This window comes from Pundamilia nyererei, unplaced genomic scaffold (genome assembly GCF_000239375.1).
Source record: "Pundamilia nyererei isolate P.nyererei 1_Seehausen unplaced genomic scaffold, PunNye1.0 scaffold00026, whole genome shotgun sequence".
Taxonomy (NCBI): Eukaryota; Metazoa; Chordata; class Actinopteri; order Cichliformes; family Cichlidae; genus Pundamilia; species Pundamilia nyererei.
In genome coordinates, this window is record NW_005187427.1 from 2008118 (window position 1) to 2021882 (window position 13765).

Genomic DNA, 13765 nt, shown 5'->3' on the forward strand with positions numbered 1-13765 from the left:
TGTGTGTGTGTGTGTGTGTGTAAACGTGACCAAAGTGTACAATATGCTATGTCTTGAGGGTTTTCATCATAAACAAGGTTTTAGTTTTGGCAGTATTGGCATTAATAACATAATCCTCCAGAAAGAAAAAGAGACTGAGAAAGAGAAAACAATTCATCACATTGCCAATACTCTATCCAGCAGGTTCCTTCGAAACCATGGCTCACAAACCCATCTGCCATTATCTCCGGGGGAAGCAGATAATAATGGCAGGAGATAGTAGATGCAGCACCAGCAGTAGGAGTGGTCATAGTAGTAGTAAATACATTCGTAACCCACGCTCTCACCTCCATCCAGGAATACACCATGGATGTGTTCTTTCGTCAGACGTGGATTGACGAACGACTAAAATTTGAGGGCCCCATTGAGATCCTGCGGCTCAACAACTTGATGGTCAGCAAGATCTGGACACCGGACACATTTTTCCGCAATGGCAAGAGGTCGATCTCTCACAACATGACTACCCCCAACAAGCTGTTCCGCATCATGCAGAACGGAACTATCCTCTACACCATGAGGTAACAGTGCTGGACAGTGAGATTCAAACCTAGCCAAGACCGGAATAGAGCACAGACCTGGAAAACAAATTAGATGAACAGGCATCCAAGAATATGCACAGACATGAAAAGAAACAGCGTGCCATTCCAAAAACAAGATATGTGCCATCTGATACTGAAAACAGCCCTGGAAAGTGATTCAAACAAACATGACTCCAGCTTTGTTCCAAAAGGAGATATGCAGAATGAAAAAAAAAGCCCCTAGAGTCAATAATGGCACAAAAACAGATTTTTTTGTTTTTAATTAGATTATCTAAGTGGATGAACTCTAAAACATTTAAAAGTAAATAAAAAGGCTTTATCTAAGAAAATTTGTAAACTATATTACAATAAAGGGATGCCACCTTTATCTACATTACAGATTTTATGAGGGTGGGGTGGGGGGCTATAGACAAGATGGCAGACACAAACCAACTTGTTTGTTTTTTTTATTTTTTATTTTTTTTTTACATATATGAAGTAGTGCTACATTTATTGGTTCACTGGCTGAAAAGAAAATACATTCGAAGGCAATAGATGTTTAAATAACAGATAAGCTAACTGTAGTTTTGTGAGTATAATGATGCAGTTTCTACAGTCTCAGCTTGAATTTTGTCCTTGTGTTAGCTTTGGGTAAAAGATCTAAACTTTTTCTGAATTACTTCATCAAGTTTTTTTTTTTTTAAAGTAGTTTAACTTGAATCATTTCATTTGGGATCAGTTTCCCCCCCCTTCGTCTGTGAGCCTGAGAAATTTCCTCAAAGCTCTGAGCTGCTTATTAGCTGTGAGTTCTTGTATAAACTGTCACTCTGGTAAACAAGAATATTATAACAACATTGTAGAACTGAATAACCTAAGTCATTTATTACATTAACAATAAAACCAATATAATATCACTGGAAATGTTTTAACAACTAAGGATATTATTAAGATGTTGTGTTCTGTGAATTTTATAACTTGAATAATTCCAAAGAATCAAATGTGTTTTACAAGTAAATAAACAAATAAATAAAATAAAATAAATACAAATAGAAAATAACATTAAGTTGTTATTAAAAATAAGTTATAAATAAGTTATGAAAATATGTAAGTATATGTTTTACTTATGAGCAGACAACAAACATGGGATTCTTCCTCTGCCATTAAAAATAAATAAATAAATAAAAACATCCTTTGTGAAATGTGTTATCCACGGTTGTCCTTCGCCAAGTTGTGTGTTCACCGCAGTGCAATGGTCTTGCAGGTTTTAGGTCATCTATGTTACCAAAAATATTGTATAATCCTATATTCTGTACTTGTTTTTTTGCTATAATGCTGAATGGCACCACACCAGACCCAGCTTGAAAGAGCAGTGTTTATAAAGTTAGTATGAAATATAAATCATACACTTAATTAAACTGTTTTCTATTCCTACAGATTAACTATAAATGCAGAGTGCCCCATGCGTCTGATGAACTTCCCCATGGACGGCCATGCCTGCCCACTTAAGTTTGGGAGTTGTGAGTTAGTTTTTTTTCAGCCTTACTCACCCGACAGATGGTGTCACTTTCAATCACTGATTACTCTGTCACTGAGCAGATGACTGACAAGATATCGTCAAAGATCTTAATTTGAAATGCCATACATATGTGTGTATGTGTGTGTGAATTTTTGAAAGTTTTCATTTTTAATCGCCCTTTTTATCCATGCTGTCTAGATGCTTACCCCATCAGTGAAATTGTGTACACATGGAAGAAAGGTCCTCTGTCGTCTGTTGAAGTGCCACAAGAATCATCCAGTTTGCTGCAGTATGACCTTATTGGTCAGACAGTTTCCAGTGAGAGACTAAAATCCAATACAGGTGAGCAGATGTTTAACATCACCTCTCATAAAGAGTGTGCAGTGGTCACTGTGTTAAAACTAAAACCTGCTAAGGACACTTCAGTGAATCAGTGAACTCTTTACCATTACATGTTTGTGGAATGTTATGTCATGCATGAACTTGCATTCTTTTTAAAAATTTCATCATAAATAGAACAATACTTTTCACCAGTCAGTATTAAAAGACTGGTGTATTCATCAGATGGCAACCATGTCAAGTAAATTCTCAGCATTGACAAATCTTTTTGGTATTTACTCTTCCAGGTGAATATGTCATTATGACCGTTCATTTTCACCTGCAAAGGAAAATGGGCTTCTTCTTGATTCAGACTTACATTCCCTGTATCATGACTGTCATCCTGGCCCAAGTCTCATTCTGGATTAATAAGGAATCAGTTCCAGCTCGGACTGTGTTCGGTAAGAGCTCCTTAAATTCTCATACTCATTTAGTGTATAAATTTCAATGTCAGTTTCAAGATTTGAAAAAAATATCAGAAAAAGGGATTTTGACGTAGACTCCAGAGCTAACACATTTCACACAGCCATTGACTACTTGGATTGAAATATTTGGAACGCTGAAGAACATTTTCAGTTTGTCTTCCAAAAATAACTCTGGCAAATTTTTGTAAATATTCAGGTTTTCTCAGTTCTAATTTTGCACCATTGCAGTTAGCTTCAGATTATGACACAACTTGAGTGCCCATTAATTAGCTGAACAAAATAGCCAAGCATACATTATCCATTATTTTGTTGTGGCTTACTTCTTTTTAGTAAAGTATCAAAGTATCAAAAAGCCAAATAATAAACTGTCTGGATTTATTGACTTGCCGCCCACTGGTTGACCCCACAACTCCTGACTCTCACTTTACAAACTTTAAGCAACTATATTTTCTCTGTTTGTTGCACCCTAAATTAAACTGCAATGAGCTGTCTTTAAAATGAAACCTCCTGCAATAGAACAAAGACCACCACAGTCATCACAGTCAGGTTTTACCTTCATTATCTCTATTCCTCCTCCACTATGGTGGAGCTGAATTAATTGGGAATAGATGTCCTTTTTGAAATTGGTCATGCAAGGGCTGAGAGGGGGAGGATGTTTACTTGGCCCTTTTCCGAGCACTCACAGGTTCCGCTTGCTCACATTACATTACGCTACAGTTGCTACCAAGCTCTAGCCTCAGGAGCAGCAAGGGTGAGATACACTGAACAAAAACAGAGATAGACTAAGAGGAATGACAGCAACAGAAAGACAGAAAAAGCACAGATGCAAAAAGTGAGGGTAATGTGCAAAAGTGCACAGATTTTGCTATCATTTTTAACTGAATTTCCATTATTTGTAAAACTCAAGATGCAGCTGTGCACAGAAGCAGTGCTAGCCCTTGTCTTTGGAAACGAGCCAGCGCTCCAACAAATCTGCATTCTCCTTCAGAGAATAGATCCCCGTCATTAATGTTTGCATGGAAGTTGAAGCCTCATGTAGAAAGCACATCTGTGGCAACTCATTAGCCTCACTCATCCTGCTGTTCTCAATTCACTCAGTACTGGCTGGAATGAAAAGATACAGACAAGCAAAAAAAAACCGAAACAAACCCAAAAACCTGCTCATTCTCAATCGAGGACAGAGGACACAAGAGATTATGTACAAAACAAGTTGCATTGCAAGTGATGGCCAAAAAGCCACTGCTTGAATAAATTGAATTAACACACAAGTTTTGGGTTGTGACTAAAAGATAGACAGTTTAGTTACGTTTGAGAAGAACAGATAAGTTATAGGTGACCTATAGGTGTAAGAATATTAAACATACAAAACATGTATTAAGGGAGTTCAAAACAAACAATTATTGTGTCTATGAAGTCATAATTCATTTGTGCACTTTAAACACTTCTTTGACTTCACAAGACATACATTTGCTACAACAACAGAAAACAGTGAATAGCTGTGTGTATTAATCCGATAATCATTATTTGGAAGGTAACCAGAGCTAGTGCACTCTTATTTTCTTCAGATGCATCCTAGGTTGTTTTGTTCTGGAGACAGGCCTGACACTGACAGTGCATTAAACCATACCATATTGCGTGCTGAATTGTCAACAACCTAAGAGCTGAAAGTCCCTTGAGCACAAGTCTTACAGACTTAATTGAGTGTGGCCTAATTTGTACCTTGCTTTTTTTCTTATAAAAGCCCATAAATGCCCCAAGCATTTCATTTCTATCCTGTCTTTATACTTCATCCCTCTCCCTCCCACACTCTTTCTTTCTTTTTCTTTTGCCTCTCCCTCCTACCCTGACAGGCTTTCTTTCCATGTTCCTCCTCCCTTTTGCAGTCATTTAACTGGTGCTTCAGATTTAAACAGTCAGACTGGTTGACTGTTGGAGGAGGTTGCATCTGAGGGTTGTTAGGTTTTACCATCAAAGTGCTGTGTAGAAAATGTTTTTGAGACATTATTAGGTGCATTAAAACCCCCATAAGTTCCTACAATGCTAATGAAAAGTGCACAGCTACAGTGCACATTTGGTAAACCATGGGAACAGTGTTCAATGGCCCTTTATCCCTGCTTGCTTTAGCTTGATGAAAGTGAATTAGATATGTACTTTGGTAATGGGCTATTAAAAGAGATGTTCATTGTCAGCATCTTTATCTGACTTAATAAGGAAGGAATCTGGGTGGGGAAAAGGGAAATTCTTATCTAAGGATTAAGAACTACGGATCATTTCTATTCATGAATTAAGTAGTATTAGGGGCTATGTCTTAAATGTTATATCTAAAATGCACATGTAATGGACCTTTTGTGTGATAAACTACTCTTCTCCCAAATGAAAATTACTTAGAAAAAAAATAAAAATAAAAATAATTATATATATACATGTATATTGATTTCCTACTAAAAGGAAGTCTGTTAGTCTTAGTCTAAGCTTCAAGTTCATGTTCATTCTTTCTTCTGATCATCTCTCTCCATCATCTTGTCTGTACCTCATATTAGACAAGCAAACAAATATTAGCAAATACCATACAGCCTGGATGTCTTTCTCCAGAATGTTTATAGATATTCGGTCTCTTTTTACCGATGTGCCAATGTGGGGGCAGGGGTTAGTCTGCTTATGGACAGATTAGCATTCCCTCAAGTGACTTTTTGGCAACACTTTCTGATTTGAAATGCCACATTCTAGTTATATGCCATAAAACAGGACTGCTGCCACATGTTAAAAATATTCCATGGGAAAAATATGCTCTGCTTGGCTCTGTTATTTTCTTGTTACATCATATACACATATATTTTTATCAAAGCTTTATGACATCAACATCTTAACTAGTGTTACACAGTATCTTTTGTTGTATGATGTGCAATGTGCCTTTTTTTAAAGTATATCTTTCTCTATAAATATTAATAACACGATGCTATGATTTCGATTGGGACCTGGAGGTGCAGGATTAGAAATGAACAGCTGAAATGAACAGAAAAGAACAGCTCAGGTTCAATAATTTGGAGGGAAAGTAAGAGAAAAGGATGAGATGGTATGAATATGAGAAGAGGAGGGACACGGGGTATATTGGAGAAAAGATCTTAAAGATGGAGCTGCTAAGCAAAACGAAAAAAGGAAGACCACAGAAATGGTTCATATATATGTAGCAAACGAGGATATGCAGAGAGTAGGGATGATAGAATTGGATATAAGTGATGAGGTGAAATTGAAGCAGATGATCCATTAGCAACCCCTAAAGGAAGCAGCTGAAGAAGAAGATGTATAAATGTGTATGTCAAGTTAGCTTATTATGATATTTATCAGTAACTCGTACGAGTCCATCATGATGGTTTGTTTGCAGTTTCATCATGGATATTGCTGATACTATTGATATTTTGATGAAAGTATAAATTTGAAATCTCAAATTTAGCAACTGCATGAAGAAACTGTAAGATTTCTCCCAATATTTAGGTTAACAATCATTGTTAATCTAAATTGTTAACTTTTTTGTTCTTTAGGAACAAATGTCCCAGTATTGCATATTTGTGTGTGGATTGTTACTGTCAGTGTCTTTAATGTTTTTACTTTTTGAAAAGCAATGAACACCTAAACATCCAGTTTTCTCAAATCCGTCTTTACAGAAGAGCTTCAACTTTGCACTGTTAGTGGGTTTGCTCGTGAACTGCTTATCCTGATCCTTCCACATCATTTCTGCTGGATGTATATCAGAACCTTGATGATTCCAAAAAATAATCTTTCTTTTACTACAAAAACTTTTTGGTAGAACGACCGATCAGTGTTTGTTTACTGGTTGTCTTTTTCTTTCACGTTTTCTCTGGTAAAATTAAGAATTTATTGTTTCATCACTAATGGCAAGCTGCCCTGGACCAGATGCACCAAAACATGCCCAAACTACAATACTCCCACCACCACGTTTCACAGATGGGATAAGGTTCCTTTGCTGGAATGCAGTGTTCTCCTTTCTCCAAACAGAAACTTCTCATTTCAACCAGAAAGCTCGATTTTTGACTCATATACATCCAATAAAATGTGTTCAGACAATCCTTTGGCCCTCTGTTTGAACAGCAGTGCTTTCTCTTTAAAATCCTGACATGCGTGAAATAGTTTTTTTTCTCTTTTTTGGTGTTAAACACCATTGTAATAAGTGCTGTGAAGATTTGGGTAAAATGATAAATGATTTCTAAGATTTGATCTACAGATTTTGAGAAAAAAAAGGCTCAATTTAAACAGGCAGGCTCAGCATCCTTATTTAACAATATATCTACTGCTGTCTCCTTCCCATATGCAGGTATCACCACTGTCTTGACGATGACAACGCTCAGCATCAGTGCCCGCCACTCACTCCCTAAAGTCTCCTATGCCACAGCCATGGATTGGTTCATTGCTGTTTGCTTTGCCTTTGTCTTCTCCGCCCTGATTGAGTTTGCCGCCGTCAACTACTTCTCCACCTTACAGGCCAACAGGGAGCACCGGAAAGCAGCGGCCATGAAGGCAGCAGCTCAGGAGGCAGCAACTGCGGCCGCTGCTCCCGCTGTGACCGCAGGGAATGACGTAGAGGTGTCCTCAGTAAGTCTAACTCACCTTTTCAAACTTCTGTTTACATGTATCAACAAATATTCTGATAATTAGCTAATTGAAGATGACCAGCCTGCTGTTGTTTCTTTCAGATAAAACATCTTAATATCACTTAATATCACAAAAGTAGAGAAATGCCACCTTTACTTTTTTGCTTTTCTTTACTTAAACCAGTAAAGGACATGCAGAAAGTGATGGTATAGTATTAGCTCCAGCTTTAAACATTAGAAATTGGTTAATCCCAGCAAATGAATGAAGCATGGGATTTAAAAAATGTGGCTCAGTAACATCTGGCTAATACTAAGCAAAGTGTATTTATGTATTTTTTTGCACTAATTGCTCTGTGAAATGGCTTGCACATATTGATATGCCCCTATTTGAATTACACAAATTCTAGAAATTTACTTATTAGTTTTGGTTTTTCTGAATTATAACTCAAGGAAGGTGGGAAGCAGTTTTTTTTGTGAAGTATGAGTCATTTGTTTGGGAAGGGCTAAAAACGCAAAAATGAGGTGGCCAAAAGTGCTTGTGGTTCTAAGGTTGAGGTATATAACATGCGCATTATGACATCATCTCTATATATTGCATATCAGGTTCTTCTCCCTAATCATTGTGTTTATTTAGATCTGAGGTTTGACTTGACTTCTGGTATCTTGCTAAGCTTCTGTATTTTTTTTTCATCCTGTCTAGCTTGTGTTTGTCTCTCTTTAGCTGACGAAATCCATTCTTTGCTCTGTGCTGTTATATAACAATTTCAGCGTTTCATTCTTTTCACAGTTTATGCTGGCTCTGTCAGCATGACATAAGCACATCTGTGTGGCAAACGGAGAGCAGTAGATAAAAAAAATAGTAATTGTGTTAAAAAAGGCGAGTACTACAATATGCAACCTTTTTGCTTAACTCACGTTGAGTCTAATTCTTGAATTCTGAATTGTCTAATCCTGAGTTAGAAAAGAGTTTGCTGAAAAAGACCTGAATTACCTGAACACCTGAATTTTTTTTTAGCTAACTCTGACTATATAAAAGTGTCTGACGAAGTTGTATGTATAATAAAAAAAGCCATTGTTAACTGAGCTCTGATGCAATGATTCATGATGGCAGTGATATAAAGAGCAGAGCTGTCATTTTATTCCAAGGAACTTGAAAAACAGCAATGAATCACACAACTTGAAATGTAATTATTCAAATTTAGTTCAATTCATTTCTGATATTTACAATAGGAGTTATCTTAGAGCACTCTACACTGTAAAGCCATACTGTAGGAAAAATGTAGGTAGTACTCCCTATGAGAACCCACGTGGGGAGAAAACACATATTCGAACTATATTCTGTCTATAGTGTAAAATGATTTAAACCACATTTACTTCAGTTTTATGATCGTATAGTTGTTTCAGCTTCATGCCAGCGATGACAAGAATATTTCATCACTGTGACCGATATCTCCATGACAAATGATTGTTCATTGATCAATGTTTAAAGCTTAGTCTGTACTTATTGCGTCAACACAGTGTGCATCAAAAGCCATGTCACTACCGGAGCCACACACTTTGATGTCTTTTTTGACTAGTTCTACAACTCCTGTTATTTGTGCCATTTTTTAGAGAATGCTCCATGGACACACAAATGCAAAAAGAGTTAGCTGGAGTTTTGAGTCTGTATCCATCATATAGCAGAAGACTCCTACATGGGCCAGTATTTCTTGGAGGGATACAATTACAGCAATTTGAAAGCATCAGACTTTCTACAGAGCAATGTGATGGATCACACAATTGTGCTTGTGTCCGAAAACTGCTTTATTAAATCTTAAAGGCCGCTTTGAAGGAGAAAGAGCAGGTAAAATTGGTTGTTTGAGCTCTGGTTGCTCCAGTCTGCATGCCAAATATCCTTGGTCAAGATACTGACACCGAGTTGCTCTCCAATGCATCCATAAGAGTAAGAACTTCTATGAATTTTAGATTAAAAAACACTTACCAAAAAGAAAAAAAATCATAGGAAAATGTACTTGAATGAATGGGGGTGAATTAGGCAAATTGTATAAAGCACTTTAAGAAAAGTGGTATATAGTCCATAATGGTAGTCCATTTACCAACCACTTTCATTTTCATATTTGTTGTTTATCCTCTGTTTAGTGAAGATTTAGTTTGCATTCCAATTTATTAATATTAGAAGTGTTCCCATTTTAGTGTTACGGCAGATTCGTGTTTTTGTTCACTTTATTTTAAACAGCCTTTCAATTTAAAGAACTTTTTTTTCGATACATGAGTGTTGTCTTCAGTCGAATATCTAATAAAAAGAACAATAACAATATTTTAAAAAATGTTTAACAGCAAAGCCTTTCATGAAAGACATTCAACAAATATAATAAACAGAAACATAAGAGAAATACCAAATTACCTGAAAAAAATCTTAAATTTTTGTTTGAATGTAAATGAGAAAGGCAGGCTTTAACAAGTGTAGACCATGCCAAGTCCCTGCTGCATACATGAAGTAATCATGTCAATGCAGTGTTTGTGATATATTGTGAAATTCTGCAAAGAAAATTAAAGGTTGTTCTGTGAGCAATGGGAGACCTTACCCCTGCTTTAGCATGTTGGTCCTGCTTGACAAGAATAGATTTGATTCTACTCTTAACCTTTTTCCCCTAAATTCTTTCTGTCGTATTTTTTGCTGACAGAACAAATACGACATTTGCCACATCTATAATGTAAATAGAACACAATACATGAAAAATCACAAAATCATGCTTTTGTTTGCAATTTATCCAATGCTTCTATCTCACCCTTTTGATCATTTAAATGTTACAATATTGCGTTTCCCTGCTTCCTCTCTCTGCTCTATGCTACTATTGTAAGACCTCTATTCTCTACTTCACACACACACACACACACACACACACACACACACACACACACACACACACAGATCTCCCTTCTGCGTCTCTCCTGCTACTTTTGCTTGAATGTGCTGTCCACACATAAACAGTGAAACATAACAACCTTCACTTTTTCCAGTTTTGCACTCATATAACTCACATGCAGATATTATCTGCAACACACACCTAACCAACCCGTGTATATACATCATCGGCAACAAACGATGTCCCCTGCATCCATATAGTTCACTCATCGCTTTCAACAATGCCTTATCTATCCATCTAGCTACAGTATATCATCCATCCAACCCTTTCTCCCAGTCCTTTATTCATCCCTGTAACTGTGTGATAACCACAGTGAGTGACACGGGGAGACAGCCAGTGGCTCAGTGAATGATGTTGCTGCCGATTATGTAAGAGCCATAGATTAAGGGAATATCCAGCATATCACTGCACGCTCACAAGAAGGAGGGCAACCACCACCACAATAAAGCAGAGAGGGGGCTGAGAAAGCAGGCACAGTCCATTTAAAAAAAAAAAAAAAAAATTTTATTTTTTATATGGAACAAGATGGAGAGATGGATGATGGGCCAGTGTGGTTTGTTTTTTGTGTTTTATGTGAGTTTGCATTCGTGTGTGTGTGTGTATGCATTAAAGTTACACTGAGAGGAGAAATAGAGTGGGAGGGATGCATCATGGAAAATGACTGCTTTCACCAAATATGTAGGAGGAAAGACTCTTTATTACATAGAAAAAAAACACAACAATGGCGTATCACTGGGAATAGAAATAGCCATCTACCAGTCACGATTTAAAAGACCACGACCTGTTATGACTGTCATGTAAAACACAGCAGGCATGGAAACCTCACAAAAGCAAATTGGTTCAGTTAATGAATCAAATATACAACTGTAAACATAATGGGGGATCGAGTGTTTGTCAGTGTGAGTAACGGGTGCTGAATGCATTTCCAGTGGTGAGTAGGTGGTGCAGTATTTAGTGCTGGAAATAAAGAAAATATTTTTTTCATATTAAGAAAAAAAAATAAGGTGAGAGATAGAAAGATGTGATCTTTATGCAGAGGTTGAGCCACGGGTACTTGCAATCACAGAATTTGAAAAGATTGCTTAGGCGATGAGACACTGAATAAATCAGGACATTTTTAAGGAAATTCTTTTGCTGTCCTGTCGGCTTAATAACTAGACTGAAAGAGAGGATTTTCAGGTTCAGGGATCAACACTAACTAAAAAGTAGCGTCATGGATGGTGCATAACATTTTGACTTTTGTTGCCAAGATGTCAGGTCTCTCTTGGAAATGAGATTTTTTGATCTCAATCAGATTTTTTTTTTACCTGAATAAATGAAGGACTAATAAAAAAATTGTAATGAAGTAACACTTGTTGAATGCACTGATTACAGGTATTTATTTAGAAATTTCTATTTCTACATCATTTAGCAGTCTTCCACCCCCCCACCCCCTATTTTTCTATGTTTATAGCTAACTCTATAATAATTCAGTATGTGAAGCATAACCATAAATATCCACCTTTATCAACGGTATTATTAAATAATAATTTAGTCATGGTAATTCGATGGACATCCAGTTTTTGGAGAAAATTCTGCTGTGAAAAACACTGAACAACTGTTATCTTTCAGTCAACATGAGACAGGAAATAATCAAACCACCAGGGACCGGCGCTACATGAAGCTTACATCTCTAGCCTATTCATTTTTTATTCAGCACAGTTAAAGTTTCCAAGCCTAAAATGACTGCATGCCAGGCTTAATCATTGGGAAATTTTGTATTTTTAAGAACTTTTTAGAAACAAGCTACAACCATTAAGCCAGTTAATGTATGTCATTAGCCTACTTTCACTTCCCATAATGGCAGTAGTGTAGGAAAGTTAAGTAACTTTCCCATACACTATGCAGAACTGCATGCCTCCCACTGTTTCCCACCAACTCTTTATTGAAATTTTCAGAAGTCATACTAGTAGCAGTTTTGCAATGTAATTTAGTCATGCAAATTAATTTAGTCATCTAAAATGTGCAACTGTGCCTTAAACTGTGCAATCACCTTGAGCAACCATGCTATGATTCAAAGAAGTCACCTGAATTCACTTCGCCTAGGGCAAGATCTCTGTGTTACTGAATTTGCGAGGTTAAAAGAGTTATGTTGTCACCAGTGTTTTTGAAGGCTTTGATATATGTGTGAACAATTTGTTTCTTATCCTTATTTCTCTGCCAGTAATCTCTTGGTACTGTACATAAAAGTAAAAAAACAAAACAAAAACAAAAAACAGTTTCGTGAACCCTGTGAGATTGTGAGATTAATATGGTTTAAATGTGCAAAATGACAATGATCAGGAAATTTTTTGTCTTTTCATTCATTTATCCGTATCCTTCGATGGTTCATCTTATTGGATCATAACTGTTGTGTGTGACTGTGTGTGTAATATCCATGGCTTTTAATTTGTAATAATTATTTACATATATTCACCCACTTACATCCAAACACCCACAGAGATGAGGCTCCTTAGTGGACAGAAAGTGAAATCGTGCTGTCTATTAACCCCCTCGCACACTATGAAACATAAACACACTCGTGTGTAGCTCTTAACCTGCTCTACTCACGGAGACCCACATCCAAACATGATCCATATATCCGTTAGTCAGCACCCAACCTTTCTGTGAGTCTGTTGAAAACTAGAGCAGTGAATAAGGGACAAGGACTTGATCTCCCATGAGATTTAAGAGGAAGCCAAGAGATCCTGTTGTCATCATGAGCAATAGCTTGTCATTTGGCTCAACTGCAGACATGTGCAGTACACCATGCAGAAGTAATGCATGCGGTGTGTGTACTCACTGCATGTTCTTACCTAAAAGGGAAACAGAAACAGGTAGCTGACATTTGAAGCTACAGCCTGGTGTTGTGAAGCATACAGTACACCACTCACAGATAAGAGGATACACTATTATTCACTGAAGAGTGAACTTAACCTCGAAAATGACTGGTGGTAATGGTGGTTAGATCATCTGGACCTGCTCTCTCTCTCACAGCCCTTCCCCAGTGTTGCTATAGAATTTTACAGAGCTTGATATATTCATCAAGCCCATAATAATACAGCTTAAAGAGAATAGAAAGGTTTAAAATGCTGCTCAAACATTAGCTTTTTTATCTTTGTCCAACACCTGCATATCAAATGTTTGTGACTTGCACTCCTGTGAACTTCCTCAAATGATAAACACATTTAAAAACTCACTGAAAAGCCTTCAGCTAATCCAAAATGCTGCAGCAAGAGTACCGACAGGGACTAGAAAGAGAGAGCATATTTCTCCTGTTTTGGCTTCCCTTCATTGGCTTCCTGTTAAATCCAGAATTGAATTCAAAATCTTGCTC

At 36.9% G+C, this 13765-nt stretch overlaps 1 protein-coding gene across 1 annotated transcript in view; it reads left to right on the forward strand.

The window, feature by feature from the left end:
- gabra6b (gamma-aminobutyric acid type A receptor subunit alpha6b) overlaps positions 1–13765 on the forward strand; it is a 28739-nt gene that overhangs the window by 1668 nt on the left and 13306 nt on the right. Inside the window, exons 4-8 of the mRNA XM_005727754.1 lie at positions 337–557; positions 1992–2074; positions 2272–2415; positions 2700–2852; positions 7207–7484. Of these exons, the coding sequence (XP_005727811.1) occupies positions 337–557; positions 1992–2074; positions 2272–2415; positions 2700–2852; positions 7207–7484 (879 nt within the window). The remainder of the gene's footprint in view (positions 1–336; positions 558–1991; positions 2075–2271; positions 2416–2699; positions 2853–7206; positions 7485–13765) is intronic.